This window comes from Ammodytes marinus, assembly GCF_949987685.1.
Source record: "Ammodytes marinus genome assembly, chromosome: 15".
Classification (NCBI taxonomy): domain Eukaryota; kingdom Metazoa; phylum Chordata; class Actinopteri; order Uranoscopiformes; family Ammodytidae; genus Ammodytes; species Ammodytes marinus.
The window spans coordinates 17,642,882-17,669,933 of record NC_137219.1 but is presented as its reverse complement, the minus strand read 5'-3'; the positions used below and the strand labels follow the sequence as shown (position 1 = coordinate 17,669,933).

At 39.8% G+C, this 27,052-nt stretch overlaps 1 protein-coding gene across 1 annotated transcript in view; it reads left to right on the top strand.

Moving 5' to 3' along the window:
- The window catches only part of dlgap2a (discs, large homolog-associated protein 2a), a gene marked incomplete at its 3' end in the record, with an annotated part of 148,544 nt that extends 131,424 nt beyond the window's left edge, over positions 1 to 17,120 (top strand). Inside the window, exons 9-14 of the mRNA XM_080042981.1 lie at positions 2,511 to 2,899; positions 10,740 to 10,828; positions 11,362 to 11,798; positions 12,007 to 12,098; positions 16,394 to 16,546; positions 16,914 to 17,120. Coding sequence (XP_079899107.1) covers positions 2,511 to 2,899; positions 10,740 to 10,828; positions 11,362 to 11,798; positions 12,007 to 12,098; positions 16,394 to 16,546; positions 16,914 to 17,120 — 1,367 coding nt within the window. The remainder of the gene's footprint in view (positions 1 to 2,510; positions 2,900 to 10,739; positions 10,829 to 11,361; positions 11,799 to 12,006; positions 12,099 to 16,393; positions 16,547 to 16,913) is intronic.
- Between the last annotated feature and the right edge of the window lie 9,932 nt (positions 17,121 to 27,052).

The window sequence follows — 27,052 nt, the reverse complement described above, 5'->3', positions numbered from 1 at the left end:
TTTTGAGAGTAATTCTGTTTTACGGAATTCAAAGAAACCATACAATCACAATTTTTATTAATCCATAATAAAAATAATCATGAGTGGCTTAGTGTCTTATATAAAACAGTTAAAAATAAACTCCAGCTCAGCTAAGTACAACAGTAGAATGCTGCTTTTACATTGAAGTATACTTTGATGATATAATACATAATAGTATCACAGTCACAGGGGCCATTTTTCTGCTTGACACATTCCCCTGTGAAATCACAGTAAACCACTCCTATTTCCACAGTGTCACTGCTGTAATTTACCTAAACGGTTTATTAATGTAAAATGTCTTCTTGGGGTTAATCCCAATTAATCATTTAAAAACAGCATGTAATACTTGCACGAGAAAACAAAATAGGATTATTTTACAGCAATTCATTACAATGAACCAGCTACATTTATCGAGTGCTGAAACAAATGGTTTTGCTGCCTAATGTCCTATCATAATCGCCATGATGTATGGCTTACCACGTGTGCTAATGAAGTCATTAAGTAATAAGTGATGGACTAATGCACCATTGGTTTTGGTCTTAAATCATCATTTTTGGCAATAATAACAATAGAGAACATTGCCTTGTCCTTAGGTGGCCTTGAGAATGGGTTATGCTGTCAATGGATCCACTTTTTCTCTTTTACATGGTATACTGTGGTTTTCAAATGATACGCAGGTCTGTAATTGTTAAATATTTGTACAAGCTGACTGTGTACATACGTATACATAACATTATTTTAGACCAACTGAAAAAAACAAATAAAAGTATATTCTGTTGAGCTTAATGGTACTACGAGTCTTATTATTCCTCTGATGAACATAAATTACATATAACAGCAAACGAGACCATCAGTGCAAAGAAGGTTATTTTATATAGTTTTTCTTAATGCCTTTGTCATGGGTACGCTCACCCAGGAACTACAGCTGGCACAGGCCCGGTTCTAGAAAGTTAGATTAGGGTGGGCCTGTAGACATTTTAGGTGGGCACACTGGGCAGAGAGACCAATGATGCCGAATTTTTTTGCCCTTGTAAGATCTCTGCGTCTGCTTTTTGGCACATTTACTGTGAATTGTGTAGAACACAATATGCAAATAAACTTTGAGTGTTGCTGTGTGGGAGATTTGATTCTTGCATGTTTTTTTTCCAAAATGTTTATGAATAACATATAATATACATTATATACAACATAATGTATCTTTTTTTTAATCGCAGTATTAACTGTAGGCAGCCTGAGCTGATTGAAGAGAAAGCTTTGGGACTGGGCAACCTGGATGGTGGTAGTCCAGAGCTATGTACTATACACACTATATAGATATAGTCTTTCCACTATTGGTTCCGATGTCCAGCTGGGTGAAATTAGTAGCCAGCCGAGGTCACGACCCTGCTAGGGGGGTCCGGGGGTATCCCCCCGGGAGATTTTTTTTTACCTTTTTAAAGTGAAATGCATGAATCTGGTGCACTGAGAGGAAAATTAAGAGGCTAAATCTGAGGAATTTTGTGTGAACAAATAATTTGGAGACACTGGGTCGGATGAATTAGTAGCTATTGAAGAAAGACACATGGATTTTCCATAGAAATATGAATTTGAAATCAAATATTATGCAGGGTCCTCTGGGATGGGCTTGGTACTCTTTTTCTTTTACGGGACATATTTTTCTGTAATATAATGAATTAATTTAAATGCAGTGAGAGGAACGAAGCAGAAGAACTCTGTTGTCCAGTTATCTTTTTTTCCACAGACGAGGCTGAAATAGGCTATAGACTATACACAGTGCATGGGCAACTGAGGGCAGCCCCATTTTAAAATATTTTTAAATAAACTCAATACACACTGTGCATGCCATGGACTTGAACGTGACGTGATTAGTTAACCTCGGATTACCTCCCAGATGAAAATAATTATTAAACTATTAACTATCTACCAAAACATTGTATTCCTTTTATTGTATGATAATTTACATTTATGTAATATAATGTTGATATCAAACACACAAACTAAAAAAATAAAAAATAAAAATTGGGGGGGCCCCCCTGGCAGTCAGGACCCTAAGCAACCGCTCATTTTGCTTATGTCTCGGGCCGGCTCTGCTGACCAGTGACCACTATAAGCGTGTTGGTAACTTGAAGGCAGGCTGTCCTGCCCACCCAATAATACAATTAGAAGCAATGCATGGTAATGATATATTCTTTAGTATTAATTAATTGTCTGAATTTTATTTGACATTTTCTTGGACAGCGAATGAACAGGTCCGTCCGATAGTGGGTCTGGACTACTACCTAAAAAAAAAAAAAAAAAAAAAAAACATTTGGGTGGGCACGGCCCACCCTGGCCCCTGGCTACCGCCGGCCCTGAGCTGGCATAGTCAAAGCACTACCGCTTTTGTCCAAAGGGGGTGCAAGAATTAACACAAACCGAAAGTTCCTCGGAGCAAAAATTTAATAAAAACATCTTTCAAAACTGTGTCTTTCTTCTTTCTTTTTTCCCAGCCATCACATACACACCGGGCTACAAGAAGGCCCCTCCTCCGGTGCCGCCGCGCAGCGCCTCCAAACCCCTCATCTCCATCACGGCCCAGAGCAGCACAGAGTCTACCCAGGACGCCTACCACGAGGGCAGGCACCCTCACGGCGGGATGTGGGCCCCCGACGGCCTGGGAATGGGCCTGGGTCACGGCAGCAGGGGCCTCTACAACTCCAACGACAGCCTGGACAGCGCCAAGGCCGCCACCATAGCCATGGAGGCGGCCGCGGTCATGGCCGGCAAGAGGCACCCGTCCACCGACAGCCACAGCTCAGTGCAAACCTGCGACAAGGCCGTCCTGGTGTCCAAGGCTGAGGAGTACTTGAAGACACCTCGGTCGTCCATAGGGATACAGGTGAGTCCTGTCTATTTAACTGTGTGTATATAATGAAAATATGTCACATCAGGCCCGCTCACAACAAATGTCTGGGCTCCCCTGAAAAGGTCCAGTCAATGGGCCCCTTCACACTTTAAACATCAGTTCCCTCCTTTTCTTCTCCTTTCTTTTCTGGCACCCTGATTTATGTCCAGGTCCATTTCACATTGGCTAACTTGCTCATTGAAACGTAGCGATAGAATTCTTGTTTGGTTGAGCTTTCTACGTTGCACACAAAGGTTAGGAGGGAAAAAACGACTTATACTTCTTTTAGGTTTTCAATAAATAAATAAATAATTAAATGCCCCCCTTAGAATGCTATACCACTTTCTCCCCCTTATGGGTGGCTCTGCGTGGATCAAATGACTGCTACAATGTTTACAAATCAAGCACACAAACACACACACACACTAACAAACACAACAAAGAAACGTTGCTTTCTTTGAAGCATGCTAAAAATAGCAAGAGTGAGTCATCTTACCGCAATCCATCAATTAAGATTCAACTCATGCCGGAGCAGCTTTTAGTGAATGGTAGTTCACTCCGTGGTTCATTCACTCCATACTTATACCGCGCACGTCTGTCTCTCTCCCTCTCTCTCTCTCTCTCTCTCTCTCTCTCTCTCCCTCTCTCTCTCTCTCTCTCTCCAATCTCACCGTCTCCACACTCCCTCTCTCCTTCTGTGTCTTTTTCTTCTATTTTCTTCTGCCTGTGATCTTATCTCGGAGCCGTCAGCCTCCCTCTCTGATAGTATAGCTGAGTGTGCTGGTGTTGTTGATCTCTGTCTGCAGTCTAAAGGTTGCAGGTCTGCTTCAGAACAAAGGAAGGAATCCGTGGCAGCTCACACAAGAAGCAGGCCCATTTGCCAGTATCTCATCAAAGCAGTATATCAAAGTTACAGCGTGAAAGATGATAATTTAAAGGCCTTTGTCGGTATATTTTCTTTCTCTGTGCATTGACTGTAGTAAATTGGCCCTCATGTATTCTCCTTGGTTCATATAATTCAATTCTCATCCCATCAACCCTTCTTTATCTCCATTATTTCCCCTCACCTATTTCCTTTATTCTATTTCCCCCCGTATACTTTGTATTTTTATGCCATTTTCTTAAATTTTTATTTTATTTTCCATCCATACATTCACAGGCTCACACCGTGCTTCGTCAAGGTCAAAGTTGAACTTGAAAACCTTTCAAATATTTGAAGGGGAGAAAAAAAACAGAACACATCATTAATTTCATTCTGTAGTTGTTTGAATGTCATTGGGGAGCTTTTCAAGTTTCTTGCTATGATAAATCAGGCAAACCTTAAAGGGTAATTGCTCTGTTTTTTCCCCCCGGTGGTATTAAAAAGGTTCTTTATCTGGATATCGGTCTTACGTCCACATTACACTGAAGCCATTGACTGTCAGGAGTTGCCACCGGGGAGTCAGCCGGCGATATAAATGATCCCTTCAAAGTCAATTGATCCTGCCACACTTGCTGCGTTATAGCACATCCAAACTTAGAGAACAGCCAACAGTGGGTTTTTCCCAGACATTACATTTTACAGCGAAGTGCAAATGAGAGCAATTAAAAAATGCCTCAAACACATTGGTTCTAGCAGCCTATTAAGTTGATTTACTGTAATCCATCCTGAATTGAGTGTGTTGAAATATCGTGGTTACTGTCTGTTTTCTGCAGTAACCTGATTTATACAACTGCATGTAAACGTGGTTAGAAAGAAATGAGGTGAAACCTGGTGTGTGTAGATGGGTGCGTGCATGCGATTTGTTTGTTGGGACTCCACACATATTTTACCATCAGAAGAAGAATATTTGAAGCTCTACTTGAACTTATCCCTCCCCAAAGTCATTAAAAATCGACCTCAAATGTATCTAAAATAGGCCTATTTGAATCCAAGTAAATCCATGTCAAATTGAAATAGAAGTTAAACTGAAATGTACATAACTATGTTTAAATAAGCCTGTTTCCTCAGCTCAACAGTAGACTGTACAAAAAGAAGTAGTTTCTTACAACAGCAACTGTAACATGTCGTCACCATAATCAATCATAACTAATACATGTAAAATACAAACTGGCCTACTGGTATAGGTGTAAAAATCTGTTCAAGGTATGGTTGATACCAGACTGCATTGATTTCCTGCCTTAAACATATTAATTCACTCCCTCCTTCATTGCATTAATACATTTGATCACTCATCCCTGACTCATTTATGTGCATAACTTCTCTCTCTCTCTCTCTCTCTCTCTCTCTCTCTCTCTCTCTCTCTCTCTCTCTCTCTCTCTCTCTCTCTCTCTCTCTCTCTCTCTCTCTCTCTCTCTCTCTCTCTCTGTCCCTCACACACATGCAGTACATATAGTTTCTGTTAGTAAGAGTCACAGTCAGTCATCCAGTTCTAATCAGGGTACCTGACCACACTGATGAGAGCTAATTTTAAAAAGCAAAACTGCAACATTTAAAACCTCACTTACATGCTTCACTAAACTTCACAGTGGGCGACTCTCAATCGAGCACCATGCATCTTTCCAAGTCAGCAGCTTGGATTAAGCTCATTCATTACCAACAGAAGGGAATACAGATCAAACAGAGTGTGGGTGAGATAAGTGTAGAGCGGAAAGAGCAGAACACTGTTTAGAAGAGGAAGAAGATGACGTACTTTATTAATCTCCTGAAGAAAAAAATTCCATTTTCACTGTGTTGTTATTTGGGCCTGAAAATACAGTCCTAACGGTTGAAGTGAAGGGGTATTTAAGGATGAAATAGCCAGGGAGCAGTGCATGTTAATGTATTTGTATGAACTGTATGTGTCCCTATACGAGAATGAGAGTGGCAGAGAATTATATTGGCTTTCTAATTGGCTTCAGTGATGTGTGTAAAGTGCATAAGCCCTTATGATTGTCAGTGCCGGACCGGACCAGCAAAGGTTTACATTTTCAGAAACATGGGGAAATAGAGAAACATGTAGAAAGGGCAGCTTCTGCCTGGCAACAACGTTCTGGTTAAAATTGACCCTGTGATCCAACCCCTCAACATCAACCCACCAGAACATCATAGGATCTGAGTTGGTACATCACTAACATTCTGGACACTGATTTAAGACGTCTTTCTTGGATATCTTCATGTCTTCTAACAGGAGGGAAATCTGAACTATTATCTGTGAAATAGACAGGCACATAGGAAAGCCAATAAGAGCAATATGTGTTATTTATATTTATTTTAAGAAGCCTAAAGAATGAAATGTCCGTGACAGATGCCCCAATGGAGGAGGATTTGCATGTCAGAGAAAATCACTTTTTGTTTCCAGAAATGTATAGCCTACTGAATGAATTAAATTAGCCTATACTTTTAAATCAACAGAAACAAACACAATTATAACTTGAGTCACAAGAATTCTTGCAGTGTGGAGAGGGCTTTCGAAGAGCCTTTAATCTTCATGGTTGGGAAATAAAAACAGTAATGCTTTATTTCACTGGGCCATCATTTCCTAGAATGGTAATTAAGGTTGGTAAGCACGTGGGGATTTCCAGAAGAACTGCTCAGTTTACATAAAACAAAAACATGTTTTAGTTTGTAATTTAATAAATAAAATATAGAATTTTTTTAATTATTAGAAAATCAATGACATTATATTCCCCACACTTCTTCCAACCCTCATATAATCTAAATCTCATGCAGTGTATCTCACCCTTGCCTATTGGCTTCATGTTTTCGTAGGCTGCTCTATACAACTACAAGGCCATATTATTGCCTGCCAGTTTGTTAATAATAGCTACCGTTTCAGTAGCTACATGAGATGACAATAATGAGTTGCAGCAGGCACCTCTTAGGGCTTATCTGGGGATTCAGCTGTATTGCGCACAGCTTCAGTGGCATGGATCGACATCATATCATACGGCCAATCAGTCTGCCCCACCTCCTACTGGAAGTATGATTAACCTGAATTAACCTGCCTCTGTATTGATTTGCCATGTCCTTCTTGACACAACCTATGGTGTAGGAAGTCAATACATTTTGGATCTTTGATCTTTGACCTTATGGATGTGGTGTTCTGGTAATCCTTGAGGACCTCTTTATTGCCGTAGCTGATCTTTCTGCTACCCTAAAGCTGAGACATGTTTGTGTTTCTAGAGTGCTGATTGATTTATTTACAAAAAAACATAGTTTTAATTGGTAGCCTTAATGAGACCAGGTTTTACAAAGAGAAAGTCAAAGCTTTTAACCTCAAACAGAGTCATCGGCTGGGAGAAGTCACCAGGAGTTGTTTGTGTTTTGGATGAAAGGCACGGTGGTATTGACTCTCTGCTGATGGCTTCAGTGTCCACACCTCTGCTGACATTGTGACTGTGGATAGATAAAATGTGTGTGTGTGTGTGTGTGTGTGTGTGTGTGTGTGTGTGTGTGTGTGTGTGTGTGTGTGTGTGTGTGTGTGTGTGTGTGTGTGTGTGTGTGTGTGTGCGCAAAAACCAGAGTATTTCTATGAAGATATACAAGATCCTCTGTTTATAAAGACTATTAGACAGATTATCTCACAGACTCCTGGATGTTTTTGTCTTTCTTCAGTCCTCATCCATCAATCCACAGACATGAAACTCATTCTCTTATTCATGAGGTGGACTTTGCTCTGTTTCTAACACAAAGTAATGGAGGTCACTTCGGCAAGCTGCTCCACATTCATTTCCCCCACTGCTAACAGCTTCTCTCAAACAGCCAGACAGAATACAAAATGACTGTCCCAAAATGTCACTAATACTGACCACTGTACACCAAAACTACGGTTGACATTTCCTCACAAGAGAGGCTCTCCTTATGTACTTTGAACAAGTGACTTTGGCTCACTCACATACAGTCATGATACAGCATTGAACTGAGGATGTATGAATGTCAGACAGATGCTCTGAAAGTCTCACATGGACATTTCTGGATGACTCTCCGAAAAATATTCTAGTGGAGGGATGATATTTCTGCCATAACAGGAACATACACAGATGTATGGTTTAAGCCATATTCTTGCAGCTCTTTGAAGTTGTGCTATAGGCTCAGCAGTGCTAACATCAGCTGGCTAACATGCTCACTATGACAGTGCTATAATCATAAGTCTCTCTCTGTCTTTGTCCCGGCACACTGTCTGTACCATAAGACTTTTGATTTGCAGACCATTTCCTGGTACTGTCACAGTTTGAGGGAGGGGGGAGATTCAGTGGGCACTAAAGAAGAAATACTGGAATGACAAAAGACAAAGAAAGGCAGCGAAAGGGCGAAAATGATTATTATAGTAAGCCGGCAGGAAATGCTGAACACTAAACAAAGAGTGAAGTGAAAGCAAAGAAATTAGACAAGGGAGATATGAGCAATTGGACAAACGGGGAAAAGGTGACAGATGGAAAGGCCAAAAATGGTGAGCACTGACAGGGTTTCCATAAAGCGGGTGAAACATGAGGCTCCAGGCAGCCATAAACAGTCTCTGAGCCTAGTGTGGCTGGATCAGGATCACAGCAATGATCAACATCATCGGTGACTCTTCTTTCCCATCCCATAATATCCACTAATGTTTCCGTATTTGTCACTGTGTAACTACTGTAGGGCCACACAGCTGTGCATACTTGACAAAGAACAATCCATTCTATATCAAACCATAAGTAATGAGCCTTTTTCTTTGTGGAATGGTAAATGGACTTCATTTATATAGCGCTTTTATCTGAAATCACAGACACTGTCAGTGGCTTTACAATGCTTGCCTCTCATTCCCCCATTCACACGCACACTCTTAGATGGTGATGGCAGCATACCACCATGCATGGCACTGGCCAACCATAGGGAGTCATTTGGGGGTTCGGTGTCTTTCCCAGGGACACTGTGGCAAGCGATGCGGATCAAATGCCAACCATGTCATCAGTGGATGAGTGCTCTATCTCTTCAGCTACAACCGCCCAAAAGGACAACATGCCTTCATTCAAAATTATTTGTTTGTTTTTGTGGAGTGGCAATTTAGGACAGCACAACACAACAGTGACATATTATCCCTGTATGAAGTTCATATGGCTAAACCAACATTTGCCTATTTACCCATCAAAGCTAAAATGGAGCAACATTAGCATATGAACGTGTGTTTCTGGCCACCTGAGGGAGCGTAGAACAGGTGTCTCAGATCTATGTCACTAAAACATTGCCTGTGTCAGAGGAGATGCTGAATAGAGTAGTGGGAGTAATCCACAACAGTTAAGTTGCAAAACAATGAGCTGAAAGATGCCAAATAGCTCTGTAAATCTGAAACCAACTTAAGGGATAATTCTTGAGTTGAGTTCCTATTACACCGTTTTTTTCGATGGCAACATAACGTCGGCTGTGTGGCACAAATTAACAGTCCCCCAGAACTGTGGGGCTGATTTACCACAAACATACACTCAGACACTGCAGGGAGAAACAATTTATTGGTGGACTGCAATCAAATTGTATGCAGGAATGGCATTAAATACAAGGGTAGAAAGGGTTTGATCAACTGTCATACACACATACGTATGTGGTGAAAACACTCATATATTAATTGATTCTGGTGCAGACGGTCACAGAAACGCGCATAAAATAGATTTCAATTCTATTTTAGATTTTTGTATTACGCCCGTCTTGTTTTTGCATGGATGGGCTTGGTGTGACACTCATTGATTATAACAGGAGTGTATCCTTATGGCTTGCTGCCATGTTCCGCTCATGTGCCCAGTAAGGGGGTTCCACATAATCATGGACTATATCCTGCCAAAAGAGTTTCACAATTAAAAATTATGTTTTTTAAAGCACCGCAACCTACGATAATTCAGAGGTTTGCTGTTATTCCGTAGTCATTACATATGTTCTTTATTAAATCAGTTACTTAATTAGTCTATAACATTTCAGAAAAAGGAGAAAACAAATGCAAATAGACTAAACACACACAAAAAAAAACATCTTCAGTGATTTGAGAGTGAAGATTAGATATGTGCAGCAGCAAAAATACATTATAGATTCTTATTTATAGGCATATTTATTTTATGTTTTTAACCCCATGTTCATCATCTTAAAAAAAAGATACTTATCAGGATTTTTGTTTTCTACTCAGCCTGGTTGCTTAATTCTTCACTTTAAGATAACAATGTTCTTCACCAAAATCCTTATGAACGAAAGATAAGCCAAGTCACCTAAAAGTTATCAAAATGATATATTATTATAGAATATTTGTATTAGTGTTTGAGAAGTACCATGTGTTTTCAGGTATTTGTTTTTCTGAATATATCCACAAACAGCTTTTCCATTAAACCTCCAGTTATTTTACAATATCGTAATATAAAGTCACAGGTTTTTCCCTCTTTTAAAAGTTACATGTGACAACATAACTATCCATTCTGAGCTGTACTCAAAGAACATGAGAATGATCTCTTGCAGCGTACACATTACATATTCAACTTTTTCATAAAAGACTACATATCCCCATGAATCTCAGGTTTAAGTTGTAGTCTTTTAACAGTTGGGGCTACATTGGTTCGGGCTATTACATTAATAGCTAAACGGAACCCTTTAAGATCTCATATAGTGTGTGGTATAAAATCCAGCTCACCCGCCTTCATTTTTCAGATTTACTTCCATAGAAACCTAAAATCCTCTGCAGGAAACCTCTTCGTCTTGTTGCCTTTGCTGCCTCCATAAATCATGCAGTGTTTACTTTCTGACAAGCCGAGTAGAGTTAAGGTGCTCCGTCCAGTCCCAGACCAATAAACCAAGAAGCGCTCGGAGAAAAAGTAGCTCACATAATGAGGAACACTTTTGGTTTGTTTCATTTCCTCGCATTAGGTGGAAGCAGCTACGGACTCTGAATCTGAAAGCAAAGGCTCGCGGGAGTACCACTCTGTGGGGATCCAGGTGGAAGATGACAAGAAAGGGTGAGATAATGTTTCTGGGATTGTGGGATAGAAAAGCCTTGAATCTGTGATGTTTGCCCTCACTTTTATCGAAGGGGGGAGTCAGCAATTCTGGAGAATGCTTACTGTCAAAATCACTTCTTGTGAAAATCAATGAATATCTTTTAATGATCTCCTACCTTTCCGTAGGCTACTGTGTGTGTGCGCTGAAAATCAATACAGTGTTAATACACAGCCTAGGCTCTGTAAACGGGCATGTTGTTAGCTAAGGTGGGCCCCTGTTTACATACCCTTTGTTAACATACCAGTTAACACCTAGGCTGGGTATTAACACCATATTTTTTTTACCAGCGCACACACAGTATGTAGGCTACAGGGAATAGATCATGAGGAGATATTCATTGATTTTGACAACAAGCGTTCTCAGGAAACGCTGACTCCAGTCCACCTTAAACAATAAGGTGTCAGTGTAAAAGCAGCACAAAGTATTTGCAAATGTGGCATGTGTGCTAAAATGATTGTGTTCTGCATTTATCTATGTCATCATACCACAGACAGGGCAGGTTCAAACGCTCCAACAGTGTGACCGCGGGTGTGCAGGCCGACATGGAGTTGGAGGGCTTCCCTATCATGGAGGACAAAGGCCTGCAGTTCGGTGGGGGCTTCCAGCGGCACTCGGAGCCCACCACGCCCACCCAGTACGGGGCAGTGAGAACCGTACGCACCCAGGGGCTCTTCAGCTACCGCGAGGACTACCGGACCCCCGCCGAGCCCCCCAGCCCCAGAGAGACCACCAGCGAGAACACCTGGCAGCTGGAACCCCCCTCCCCACGAGAGAGCACGGCCACGGGCGAGTCGGGCAGGGTGTCCCCCGCACTGAGGAGAGACGGGAGCTGGTTCATGCAGCTGCTCCACACAGAGACCAAGAGGATGGAGGGCTGGTGCAAAGAGATGGAGGCCGAAGCTGAAGAGAACGACCTGTCGGAAGAGAGTGAGTGTTATGCTGAAAAATGTCATGTACCGAGGCTATGTATGGCACTCTACTATAGGTGGTGTACTTCATGTGCGGTGTGTGTGTGTGTGTGTGTGTGTGTGTGTGTGTGTGTGTGTGTGTGTGTGTGTGTGTGTGTGTGTGTGTGTGTGTGTGTGTGTGTGTGTGTGTGTGTGTGTGTGTGTGTGTGTGTGTGTGTGTGTTTCAGTCCTAGGCAAAATCCGAAGTGCAGTGGGAAGCGCTCAGCTGCTCATGTCTCAGAAATTCCAGCAATTCTATTGGCTGTGTCAGCAAAACCTGGTAAGAAACCTCTCAGTGTTTGTGTGTGTGTGTGTGTGTGTGTGTGTGTGTGTGTGTGTGTGTGTGTGTGTGTGTGTGTGTGTGTGTGTGTAAATTAAATTGTCTTCTAATTTTTATTGTAGTTAAATTGTGATATGGTCAAAGGTAATATAAGTCAAATGTATTACTACAGAAAATAAGTGACTTAAATGGAAACTAGTATCAGATTATCTTTAATATATGTAGATGAAAACAGTAGAAAAAACATTAAACAAGACCATCGTCAAGTGCAATCACATCTACATAATTACCCACAATCATTGGCAATCAGTCTTTATGTGGCCATACATAATTTGTGTAAGATTACCCATGAATGGTAAAGCATACTAACTGAAGAAATTGTTTGAGAGAAGGTGAAAAAGACATGAAGGTGAGAAGAATTAACCAGCTGCCATATTCATTATTCAAAGCAATACATCATCCATTGTGTCCACATTGCATAGAATAAATCATATTTCAGTCTCAGTCGAAAAAGTCAGATTTTGTTATTTTCATCGCAACACAGAAAAGCTTAGCATTCAAGTCACATGGTGAAATCCAATGTTGTCGTTTGGGATCGGAATTCAAATACTGAGACCGACTATTTTCTATAAGCATAATACAGAGGGATCAAATCTGAATTTAAATTGAGGGAAGAAAAAATGTGTATGATCCATCTGCAGAGTGTGTCTTAAAAAACACTGGCATGCAACTTTGAAATGATCTGTCATTAGAAACATATCTCCACTCTCCTTTTATGTGTCTACACAAACTTTTTGCTCCCATACCTTCAATACACATTTAATGCTTTAGCCGGCACTAGCAAACTGAATCAAGGCTCCCTGAATATCATTGATTGAGTGGAAAGCTACAACGCTAATAATCGATAGCAATCTCTGGTAGGTTTATGTGTGACCTGAATGTTTTTTTAAATGAACAATGCATGAGCGTGGACGGGTTTTGTTTACAGTGATGCAGCTTTGCCCTGAGGCGAGAAGAACAGGAGGCCTAGCCAAACTTAAATAGACCTAAAACATATCCAGAAAACCAGACGCTCTATTGCTCCTCCACACACACACACACAAACACACACGCACACACACACGCACACACACACACACACGCACACACTCAGGGTCAGGGATTTCCGCCACATATTATTCATCCATTGTTCACAACTCGTTTTATTGATCAGAGCCAAGTAACCGATCTTTCAAATGAAGCTAGGGCGGTGATAGTGATGGTGTTTTTTAGTGCAGCAGCCGCCACAAACTGCTGTTGCACATGAATTAGACATAGGGAAGCAGCCTTTTAGACAGTCATGTTTGTCTTTGTCCCGCTGAAGACCACCATACCATATTATTATGCAACTTTCCAGAAACAACTTTACATTTTTTATCAAAATCTGCAGCATTTTCTCCACATGACTAAAGCCTATGGAGCAATATTCACCTCATACTTTTGGCTTTGTTTGTGAAATGAAATACCCCCAAAAAATTTGAAAAAAGTTTCATGAGATGTCTAACTGCTTTTCAGTACATTGTGGATCAACTTTATAAAGCTTGAGACATACTGTGTGTTTGTAATACTGGAGCTCTTCTCTGGGAGGAGCTGCGGTCTTAGAAGCACAGACCGACTCAGCCAGGGCTTAAAACTCCCCGATTCCTCCCAAATCTGTCAGCTCCGGATATTCAAAGCTTTAAGAGTTTTCAAGTTTTCCATCACAAGTTCAGGGGTCAGAATTAAGCTGATGAGGTGCTGTGGCACTCCCTCGGTAATTACAGATAGGAGAAGTTTAATTTGTTTCCCGCTTACCTTACATGATGGACACTGTGATATGGAAATATGGAGTCATTTAGATCAAATCTTTCCCTGTTCAAAAGAGAATTATGCTAATATCTTCATACTATACAAATTAGCAAAGCAGAAGTTTGACTCTATTGGAATACTAATGTGACAAATGGGATTGGAGTCGTGTTACATGAGATTTCTAAAAAAAAATAGAATAATAAGGTTACTCTAAACTGTAATCTCAGTATCACTGACGCAGTTTAATATACTGATGCACAATTTGTCAAAGTGGATTTCTGGTTTACTCATTTTGAGCTGGTTTCTTGTAACATTTTCTTTTCTAGATGTATCGTGCAGCTCTGATATATTTCTTGTTCAAACAGTGTGATATGACAGGACAAAATGCAACATCGTAAAGCAGATAGATTCACTGGAAATCAAATGATTGAAAAAAAAGAAAAACACACATGGCTCACATGACAGTATCATAGGGAATACCAATCCATTCAACCATAGGATCCCTTCGCCAGCCAATCTTATCTAAATGTCACAACGTTTCGAGTGTGAGAATGTGCCTTGGGTTATTGAGTCCTCACATCCATTCACAGATGTGTTTTTGAAGTAGGAATCTGGGATCGGACAGAGCTCAAGTCGCCAATTCGGCCGGCTTGAGACAGAGTGGAAAAAATCTTAAAACCATCTGAAAGAGCAGGTTGTGTTAAACTCTGGAAAGAATACATACTGTACATCCAAACAAGTGTATAGCAACCATGCAGTTCGTAAACAATTTGCTTGATCCATAGATTAATCTCGAAGTTCTGCAAGCCCTTAATTGCATATACTTTCTAAGTACAGTTATCAGTATATATAATTGAATCTATGGTCAGAGCATTATTTGCAATAACAACATGTAGTAGGTATTTAGGAAGAGATTGTGAAAATAGTCAAGTCCGAAAGGTTTTTGTAACAACAATTATCTTAAACACTTGGACAGCTTGAAAATAAAGCAAACATTGCACTCACTCATGGATTCAACAGTGCCTTCTGAATGTCCATAGGCCATATGTATGGATAGCTAACCCTTGATCCACACCATGTTGTATATAAGAAGTTCCTTGTGTTAAGAGACTATTGAGTCAATGCTGCGTTTCATAGTGTTACACCATAGATCAGTCAAGCAAGAATCCGTTTCTGCTCAGATAACCTGTTTTCAGTTAATATTTTTTAGATTGGAATAAATTCAAATCTGTAATGAATTAATGTTAATGATATGCAAACATTTGGTTCAAGATAATTTCCATAAATCATTATCATCTTTGTCACTCACACACACACACACACACACACACACACACACACACACACACACACACACGCACGCACACACACACACACACACACACACACACACACACACACACGCACACACACAAGCACACAACAAACAAAAAGAGAAGATTGTATAGTTTTAATATTTCATGTTGTGTTATTAATGGGTATAATTTTTGTTTTGCAACAAAATATTAATCACAGGCCTTGTTTTGCAATATATTTAAAAACTGCGGGGATAATCCTTTGGGAATTCAGCAGAGGAGATCACAGCACAAATACTTTGGACCACAAATGTTCTCTCTGTATAACGGTTGCATTTTGATGATGTATTATAGTGACACAACAGCTCGTGTGATTTCTTTTCAAGCATCCATGTTCATATCTCTGGAAGCAGAAATGTAGCGGCTTTTAAACAGTGATCATGTAACAGAAAGATGGGTTCTTCTATTATGTAAAATTCTATTATATGAAGAATTATCACAAAATTACATGACTCATTTAAACCTGCAGAAACTGAAGGACAGTGGCAAACACAATGGAGAGCCCCTCAATGTTTCTTTCAAACCCCGGGATGGAGTGACGAGAATAACTGAACTAACAAAAGCAGTTTATTATTCCTTAGCACATTCATCGGGGCGACTGTGGCTCAGTTGGTAGAGCGGGTCGGCCGATGATCAAAGGGTTGGAGGTTCGATCCCCGCCCTGCCAACTGTGTCATAGTTGTTGTGTCCTTGGGCAAGACACTTCACCCACCTTGCCTCGTGTGAATGTCGATAGTTAGCCTGCTATCGGTGTATGAATGTGTGTGTGAATGGTAACGTGTAAATGGGAACAGGTCTCCCTTGCAAAAGAGTCTTCGGACTCAATGGGATATACCTGTATAAAAAGAAAATGTACCTCATCTCAACCAAAATCCATTTATTAACTGGACTTCATGCCTGTTTTGTGTCTGATAAGGACATCTAGTGGATCTTAGCTGAACTACAATACATGGTGTGGTCATGACTCTTCTTTAGTAAGCATATGGTCAGTCTGTAGGCTAAGTGTGTTGGAGCATAACAGTGCTTGAAGGTACAATCTGGCTTTTTAACTCAATTCCGCCCCTGACATATATATAATCTTTATGGTACCTCTTCTCTCCTGCGCCCTCGTAGGACCCCAGTGCCATGCCGCGGCCCACCTCTCAGGACCTGGCTGGGTTCTGGGACCTGCTGCAGCTCTCCATAGAGGACGTCTCTGTCAAGTTTGACGAGCTCCAGCAGATCAAGAACAACAACTGGAGGCTCATAGCCAGCCCAGAGAAGAAGGTGAGGGGATCGCTTTATTTGGCACTCTATAAGCAATGAATAAACCCTTCACAATCCACTCGCCACCTATCCGTACTGTGTGTGAGCTGGAAAAGAAATCCAGTGTAAACACCAAACCATAGGCTCTGTGAACGGGCATGGTGCAGGCTATGGTGGGCCCTACTTTGTTTTGTTGGCATACCAGTTTACAGAGGCTAGGCTATGTGTATTAACACCAGATCTTTTCGCAGCTCACACACAGTACGGACAGGAAACAGATAACAAGGAGATATATTTAATGATTTTGACAAAAAAAAGTGATTTCAAAAGCAAGCGTTCCCGAGAATCGCTGACTCCACCTTTTAATTATTCTCTGGTCTTCCTACAGCCACCAGTTCCCGTACCAAAGAAGACAGGTCGACAGAAGAGTTTGATAACGAGGGAGAAATCCCTGGACCTCCAAGACAGGCACCGGCAGGAGGCGCGTCGGCGGCTCATGGCAGCCAAGCGGGCATCCTCCTTCCGGCAGAACTCATCCTCGGAGAGAGCAGACAGCATCGAGATCTATATTCCAGAGGCTCAGACTAGACTTTGAGATGATTGGGTCCGGGGGGGCCAACAACACGTCTCCCTGCACCCGCGTTCAAACAACTTTCAAAAACTAGCCTTTTTTCTAGACTGTCTGCTACTCTCTCTCTACTCTTCCTTCATCCATCTGTTCTCTGATCTCGATAGCCATCCTCAGTGCCCATCACCAACACACCCATCGGTCTGTAGGATGTGCCGGGCCTCTTCTTCTCCCATTGCCCTGAATGAGTGTTAGTGGAGTGTGTGTCTGACGTGGGTATCGGTTGGGTTCTCTCTGGTTTGCTGGTGATCATGATACCCAGCCTACAAGCTCTCTCATCCAACGCCCTGGATGGGTGCGTTTGTAGTAGTTCCTCAGCATTTGCAAAGTGCCGTTTAAAAAAGTGCAGCTTTGAAAAACCTACCAGCAACCAGGCCTTTGAGCTAAAATTAGTACATGAGAGAAATTGCATTTATTTCAAGTTGTTCGAAGATGCTCAAAGTATGTAATTTACAGTAATTTAAGGTTATATTATGAATATTTCTGTTTTATTTGTTATTTTGGGGGGAGGGAGGATGGGGTGGTATATGTTAATTACAAGCTAAGTATCACAAAATTGTTGTAATTTCACAACTTTGAAAAGTGCCAATGCTTGAAATACCTCAACTCTGTGCATGTGGCACTGATCACCCATTGAAGGTTATTCAGGCAGCCCATATAAGCTCTGGACTGGTCAGTGTTTAAAAAAAGATTGCAGCTTTCTATCCAATCTGGTTGTAGTCAAATATTTTTTCTTGGTCTGGATTGGTGGAAGAATGACATCTGTCGGCTCATTAACATGCACATTTCAAACAAGTTTCCTCTATATATCTCATGTTCATGTTGCCAACTTTCACATATTGACATTTACTTGAAGCTGAAAAACATACAAGTCTTGTGCCAACATTCTCATTATGTCAATGCAGTAGAAAAAAACTATGAAGGTTTGTGTAACTCCTTAGATCAAAATGTGTAGACAAAAGCACTTATGCACTTATTACAATTATCTCTATTTCCAAGGGAAATGTACATACCCAAGTTCACAATAGTACTGTTGTATTTTTTTAATTGGAGCGGGAAGAATACTCATTGTGTGTATTACCCCCCTCGTGTCCACTGCTTGCCTGCCCTTTCTATTGTATTTGACAAAGCTAGATTAGTTGCATACATAAAGTGGCTTGATCTCACACATTAAAAAACACTGCGGTGTTTTCATCTAATATAATTATCTTGGGCCCTGTCAAGTAGCGCCCTCCTCATCCACAGTTAATGAGGAGTGATAGAAAAAAACATAAACAAGAAAGAAATTATTTGTAATTTTCATATTTCTTGAAAAGTTCTGTATTGCTGAAAGGCTCCTGAAGCGGTCTCTTAACTGCGCACCATCCCTCTAGGAAAGACTGCGAAATAATTAAACAAAATTGGGGCAAAGGCATTCCAGGGGGATGCAAGCAGTAAGTTTTAAATAACTCACAACCTTTGAAAATAAATTCTTGAGGAGAACGATTTGAACTGTCGGTGGCTATGATGTAGTTGACATGATGTAGTTAGATATTATTAAAGGTGAAGTAAGCGGTTTATTTATGTTAATATAAGTGTTAAATCGCTCTTTATTCATACCGGCCTACAATGGCGGAGCAGGTAAAAATCCTTCCCAATGTCTGTTTTGATGGTTTTTATCATGTTTTATCACACTTATGGATCTGAGATGATGCTAGATAACTCGCTGCTAGAAGACCGCAGTGCATTAATGTGGTGACGTAGGGACGAGCGAGGGGACCGCTAACTGCAGTACAGGAAGTTAGCTAAAAGAACCATTCCGCTTACAGCACCTTTAATTGCCTTTGATCTCCATAACAATTTTGAGATGTAGGCTAGGCTAACAGTTGCACCAGCTCTTTGTAATTTCAAACTAAGCAGACCTCCTGGATGACATACAAGGGTTAACATTAAATGGAGATCTCCGTAACTAAATTAACGGGCCAACCAAACAAACAAATATATGGTTACGTTTGACTAAGTACTTACGCGGAGCAACTAGCTAACTAATCCAGCTTACAAAGTTAACATTAGCTTGCTTATATATGAACCGATTAGATTGAAGAGTAAAAGAGATATAGTTGACATAGCTAACCTGACATTCAAAGTATCTTTTAATAAAATATGTAAACTGTAAAAAATGTAAATTACATTTCAGTTAAATGGCACAACACACCTCAAATTTGTATGCTGACAATGTGCAGGTCAAATAGCTGAATCCATGAGTTAAGTGAGCATTGTCAGATATGTTCAACTAACTCAACTCTGAATACTACTACGATAAAAAAAAAAATTACTAAATGCTATCTAGCTAATGTTTTTAGGGTGTTACCCCATAACATAAATAACTGTTTTGAACCTAGCCAGTAGCTATTGAGAAATTGGGAAGGACTTTACACACAAACGGAGTAATGGATTTTACGAATAGCTGGCACAATCCAATCATGGTCGTGTGAAACTGAATAAACCTGAACTTATGGGGATAAGAGTATCTAGTGGTCATATAATTAATGTAGAGGTGGTTATAAGTATAGTGCTCATATAGGTTAAACCTATCTTTTAGCAAAAGCTAAAATTCTGCTGCTCTTTATGCAACTTTGGTTCCAGTACCTTGACCACGAGTCTTCAGTTTATTGCCAGAGTTATATGAAAATCATCTAGACTCAAGTATATTGGTAAAAACCTTGGATAATCAACCAACTTAATGGTGCTGCTTTTTATTTAGTTAACACAGTACAAGATAAATGCAACACAATGCGCTGTTGGCTTATCGATACCACTTGAAAACCTATTTTTATGACTTATGAGTGATTGTTCCAGTGTTCATCATGAGATGTATCATACAGGAGTAAAAACAAATTACATTTCTCTGGATTTGAATATTTGCTGTGTGTGTGAATGCCTGTTGTTGATATCTATGCGTGTATCTTGTTTTTGTTGCACAGTGCTGACATATTCAGAAAAGAGAGGGTGAATCATGGGGTCAATGTGGCTGGACTTATTACTATCCAACTGTGGCCTGACCTGCATCTCTCTCTCATACACACAAACACACTTATTTTAGGTATCATACCATAGCACATGCAGTAGGTCTAAGTACCTTTTTTGTGCTATGGATTGTATTTTTTTAATTTCAAAATCTTTTAACCATATGCATATTTAAATGTAGGCCCACAATGACTTCTAAGTATATTAAAGTCTGTTTTCCTCCTATTTGTTTCCACTGTTCAAATCAGCCATTCACTGTATTGAAAATACATGAGACAATCTTATGTTTCATTACATTCTTGTAGCAGAGCTCAGACAACACATTTGGAGTGCTAAGACTCAATCCAACAAATCACCAACTAACCAAACTCAGTGTTTGATAGATCAAAAGTATTGCTTTTAATAACTGCTGAGTGACACATTACTTATTATTTTTTTAAACACACCTATCTAGATTTCTGCTTTTTTTTTCATTGCAGAGGCCGAGACCTCAAACAGTGTGACAGTGGGTTTCTGGAAAGCATCGGGGTGTGTGATGCCAGGCAGTTGGCAGAGCAGAGACGTTCCCCTGCTGTTGCCACAGTGGCAGGCAGACAGGAGAGAGACAGACTCGGCCTGACATATGCTGGCTTAGAGGAGACGAGAGTTCCGCACTGATCTCCAAACTGCTGGTATTGTGTAGCTGGAAGGCTGTTCTGTGAGGATCGCTATGCGCTGCGCTGGGTATATTTTTCATCCTGCCTTTGACTAAGCAAAGCTGCTTATGTAAGATGTGGGTCCTTGGTGAGATCAAGCAAATAGCCTCCGAGTCATTTCAAAGCTTGTGTTGATAAATGTATTGCTGAATATTGGCCTGTACTGTAGAACTTAAGCATCAGCACTACACATATTTCCATCGGTCTGTTTGACTGCAGGCTGCAGAGTGTCTCCCTTATGCAAATTGACCAGGGCTGTGAATACAAGGTGAAGCGGATCCACCACCTTGTTTAGGTTTAAAGCCTTATCTCTAGCTCCTCCAGGAAGCATTCACGTAAGCAAGAGCAAGAACTATTTAAAAGTATATGAAGTGGAATCGTTGTGAGAGGATAGATGTCAAGTAGAGACACATACCTTTAGTAAATACTAAGAACTGAGCTTTCAGAAATCATACAGTCTGGGGGTGGGGGGGGGGGGGCAGTACTATCTTGATACTCCTACTCTCAGAGCCATTTTCTAAACTATGAAAACAATCTCTTTCTGTAATGTCTGGTTAAAGTTTGTGTACCAGTGCAAATCATTTTCTTTTTCTTTTTTCTTACCTTTTCACACTATTTTTTGTCCAAAAAGGTTAGAACACACATGCACAGTTGAAAAGGGCCTTCAATTTCAAACCTATATTTCAGAGGCCATTTTAGGTTGGATCCATTTGGTTGACGTACACTTATGTGCCTGTGCATGGGATTCTGTGAGCATCGGAGGGTTCCTCATATGTAATTAAGTATGTACCTGTGGGAATGATTAAGTTAAAAAAATATTTAACTTCTACTCACCCATCAAAAAGTTGTGAAAACTCCAAAGGGCATTTTGGGCAAAGTTGCTTCAGTGTCCAGATTTAATGTCATGAGGGCAGCAATTAACTACAAGTGCCGTTTTTCTGACTTACCCAGCACACTGTAAAATCATTATTCTTCACAGACATCCTATCCTTCATCAGATTCTTGTAAGCAAACCATTACTGCCATCCCCCGACCTCTTCCCACATCAAATCAAATATTTCTATCATTTTGTCTTGTATCTCGACATCTGTGGCCTCACTTCCGGTACGACTGTCTATGTGCTTTTAACTCTTGAACCCATGATGTGAAATATTTCAAGGAAACTTTTTTGGTAACCATGCCATGGAAAGGGCGTCAGACTCATTGAGATAGACTGATACAACACTTCCTTGAACTTGGAATGTGAAACCACTCTAGAATTACTAGATCAAATGAAAAAAGTAGTCGTTTAGCTAAAACTATTTTCATCTCTTGTATATTATATCTATAGTGAGGATGAATATAATGCCAAATATTCATTATTTGTAAAGAAATATATATAGATATATAAATATATAATATATGCTTCATTGAAACATAACTATTTTCTGCATTTGCTCATGTTTTGTTGTCATTTTTACTTTGTTATGGTTGTTTTATAAGCTGATATGATGGCATGCGAAATACTGATTCTGAATGTAGGCTTATTTATTGATTTGGTTAAAACGTATGACATTGTCCCACTGATGTGTCATGTATTTATTTAAGTGCATCACATGTGCATTAGTCAATGTTTGTTATTTCAGTGTAAGTTAACGTATTCTTGGTTTATCTTTTGTATTATTTGAGTAGTTTGCATCGACATATGCATTTTCCTCCATTCTTTCCTAGCTGAGCTATTGAAAGATTTTTGCCTCATTTTGAGTAATTTGATCATTGCTGAAGTCATCCAGTGTAAATAATTCTGCAATTAAATTTTTGGAGAAAAAGTTTGGAAAAGTGTGTCTGTGTAATGCCTGTTAAAAATGAATTATGATTGGTCTGTATTAATTATATATTTGTATATATTCAATATTAGATGTGAATTATATTATAATGAATAACTATTGTATTATTTTACTTGTAGGCCTATGTTACATTATAAGATTTATCATTAAAATAATATATTTAATCTTATACATTGTTATAATTTAGGCTTTTAATGATTATGTTATATCAAATTATATTATATTAGTAATAATAAACCTATATAATTTATTATTTCGCTTGCTCAATCACATGTAACCATAGATATATGACATAGCCTACCGCACGCGCACGTGGATGCGTCAGAAGAAGTCAACGTGATGACGATGAACCGAGGTTATAAAACAGCTGCCAATCGATCGAATCTTCCCTTTTGCACTTGAACTCGACACGAGTTGACCCACTGCAAAAAACCTGAACGCTGAAAAGCTGACTTTTTTTGGAGAACGAAACACATCTGTTGGAAAACTTTCATTGCTTTGGTGGATTACTGCGGACTAGCGGATAATTACCATAACAAGAAATTAATAACTGTTCAAATGGCTTTGAGTCGTCCTAGACCACCGGTCTGTGAGGAACACTTGCTGATTGGAGCTGCCCCTGTGTCAGACAAGCACATCGGAGGTAAGATAACTTTTAAATTAATCTTTTCCCCCTCTTGTTTATTAAATAGCCTAATCTCTCTAAAACATGCTAAAGCATTTTCCAGTAAAACAATATGTTTTATTCATTTGACGGTGAATAACTTGGTTGACTTTATTGAATGACACACATTTGGTGAGAATAGCCTCCCTAGACGAGGTTTACTCCTTTTAAAATCACTATTTCATGTTTTGGAACTTATTGAAAGTCCCGGGAAAAGTTCAGAATGTGTCAACAAGTATGTAGTGATATGAAAACATTGTTATTTTTGTTTGAGGGGGTTATTTTTGTCAAAATTGGGCTCGAAATTTTACCAAAACAAGACGGGGAGAGGCAATTATTTTTGAATAATGCGACAAAATGTAAGTTTTTTTGATCACCATGGAAACTATGGAATTCTTCGGAGCAAATGTCAGAACGTCAGTGTGCAGAATGTAAACAAAGCCACGTGGGCCGCCTTCTCACACTGTATCTATGTTTGACTTATTTGATTGTTGGATGCTGAATTGTTAAATTTAACTGAATCTGACTGAATACAACAATTTTACTTAAATTCCTGCTGTGTGCCTATGCTTGTAAAATAAATATTTTTTTATGCATGCCAGTGGACTGTGGAAATGTTTTGAATAATGCAACAAGTATATGTTTCTTGATCACCATGGAAATGAATTATTCCTAGGGAATGTACTAAGAACATCAGCTGCAGAATGTATAAGTGTAAACAAAGCCACGTGGGCTGCCTTCTCACACTGTATCTGTGTTTGCCTTATTGTATTGTTGGCTGTTTAATTGTTAAATGTAACTGTAACTAAATTAAATGTAAAAAAAAAAAAATCTGACTGAATACAACCATTTAACATCTTAATTCCCGCTGTGTGCTTTTGCTGGAAAAAAATATTTTTTTTACACATCAGTGGAAAGGGACCTGGGGTGCACTCAAGACAAGTCCATGTTTTTCTGCACAGTTGCAATTTCTTCACCTTTTATCAGTTAGGGAATAGTCCTTGACTCCTTTGTATGTTCTTTTACAAGTAATCCAGCCAGTCAACCATTTCTTTGTTTAGCAGTTACACAGCGTTGTTCAGTGTGTAGGCTGTTTAGGCTATATTTACACTACAACAGTATTAACGTGCATGTATCTTCCCTTCCCCACACAGGCTGCTCCTCTCAGGATGCCGACTGCATGGCTGGACGTGCTGCAGTGCCCTCCTGGCTGGTCAGAGCCATCCTCCATGACAGCCTCCCCGTCTCCTCCGATGAAGAGTATGAAGAGGGTGAGATGGTTGTTGCAGGTGAAGCAGGTGAGTATGTCCACCCATTGTACTCTGATGATGATGATGATGATGATGACTATGCGTGCGAGGCTTCTTTCCAGTATTCAGAAGGCGAGATCCCCTCCATTCTGCTCTCCTCTGATGAAGAGGACGAGGATGAAGAGATGGACTACAGCGCCTACTGGAGAGACTTGGACATCGGCAGCGATGACTCCAGGAACGACACCATGTCTGATGAGGAGTTTGGAGATGGAGTTGACGACCACGTTGGACCATGCTCCCCTCTCATCCAGGAGTTCCCACGGGAGCCCTTTCACCAAGGTAGGCGTCCAGGTAAGGCTGCTGCTGCTCCGCTCCCTGTTCGTCTAGGATTTGGTTTTGGTGGTCTATTCGCTGGGATTCAGTTGCTGTACCTTCCTGACTGAAGTGTAGTGCAGCATCTGGAATTTGAAGATCTATTGATATGAGGTACAGTATGTATAGTTATACAGAGGCTTCTCCCTCAATTTATGGCCTTAGCCTCTCCACTGAAAGGAGCAGTGAAAGAGAGCTGGGAGCAGGTACGTAAGAAGACATTTTGTGATGGAGACCTCAGAAGAACTAAGATCTGGAGCAGAAGTCACGTTAACAGAATATTTTCAGTCATTGATGGAATATTATTGACAACGATGGAAAAATCTGAAGGCAGTGCGTCATTTTGACAGATTAAAAACATGTGCGCTAATCCAGCTAAATTTGAGTAATTTACACTCCTGTCCAGTTGGTGGTGAATGTGCACATTTTGTACTAAGTACATTTTCCAGATTGTCTTTGATCTCAGTGCTGGACCTCGTTGTCTCGCTGAAACAGATTACAAAACTGTGGCTGAAGTGAGTCTAGTAATTCCAGTCTCCAGCGTCTAAGCAAAGCAGGATTCTGCTTTCAAAATCAGATCAAAACAGCAACGATAAGTCATCTGATAGAGGCAAAAACTCAGAACCTGATGATAATATCCTCTGCGGTAGTCTCTAGGTTTGATTACACACAAGCAAGTGCACAGTTCAAATCCATGCAGAGCAGGAGGAAGGCAACAGAAGGTGGAATGACTTTAATTTAGTTTCTTGTAAAAAGTTTGATCACCTGGATCAGTGTCAATACGAAGCGTCGCACTATTTCTGTTTCTGTTCTTTTTCCAATTTGCAAACTGGAATTTTATTTCCATCAAATACGCCTAAGTTTTTTTTTTTATATAGTGACGGTTAATGTAAGATCGTGGCGGAATTTTTACGACCCTGTCTGTTATTGTAATTGATGGACAACAACTGCTGGCTTCAGCTTCTCCTAAGAGGAGCAGAGAAGAGAACTAGGAGAACGTTTCTGTTGAAAGGCAGAGGAAAATCTTGTAATGACTTAATAATTCAATGATTGTCTTACTTACTCTTTTTGTTTTTTAATTATTCTAATACTCAACCAGAATGAGGAATGGTAATAACAATATCGATAATTGTCCCATGTACGTTTCAGTTACTGAATGAGTTTTTGTCTGTTGTATTTAATTGTAATTCTACACACTGCAGGTTTAAGTGAAATGTTTTATTAAATAAATGGCTTTTTCAGACAGAGATTTGGTTCTAATTGTGTTTTTTTAATGTCTCTCTATCGTTAATTAATTCATCTTGTACATTGATTCAATTTCTACTTCTCTGTTGTTCTTTGATGTTGTGTATTACAGTAGTGTTATGATTTACTTAATTGAATTCTTTATACGACACAAGTAAGTTATAAGTTAATAAGAAAATTAACAAAAGTATTTTACAAGTGTTATGATAAGATTCCAGTTCAGAGTGAAGTCCAGTCTTGCTGCAGAGGATAAAACCCAAGAAGACCCTGATCCAGAGAACCACTGCTTCACACTATACACTGCAAAAGTAAGAATAAGAATGACACGTTCTTTGTACTCAACAGATTGGAATTAATTGTCTCAGTCAGACCGAACCCTTGACAGAGAAGATGGCTGTCTATAACATACTGTGTTATCAGACTGTCAATGTTGTTGTTGTTTTATCTTCTCTCCATCCTGCAGAATTATAAACATCAACCTCCTCATGAGAAGATATAAAGTGGAAAACTCAGCATACCTGCAGTACATACACCTTGACAACTAAGAAGTTCATCCTTCCAACCAGATGTGAAGCATGGTTGACCCCAAGACAAGCTGGAGAGTGGTGGACCTGTGTTTGAGTCAGCGAAGTAAGTAAACCCTTACGTAGTGCTTACCATATAACATGGTTAGAAGCCTAAATTAATATATTGATGTCTTTTTATAGCCACGTCCTTTAAACCTGCAGTGTGTAGAATTTTGGGTTTTATTTCCTAGCAGATTTTGTAGAAAGTAATTATAATATCCATAAGTAAATTTAATTAAGTGCATAATAGCTGAAACATTTTTTTTTAATTA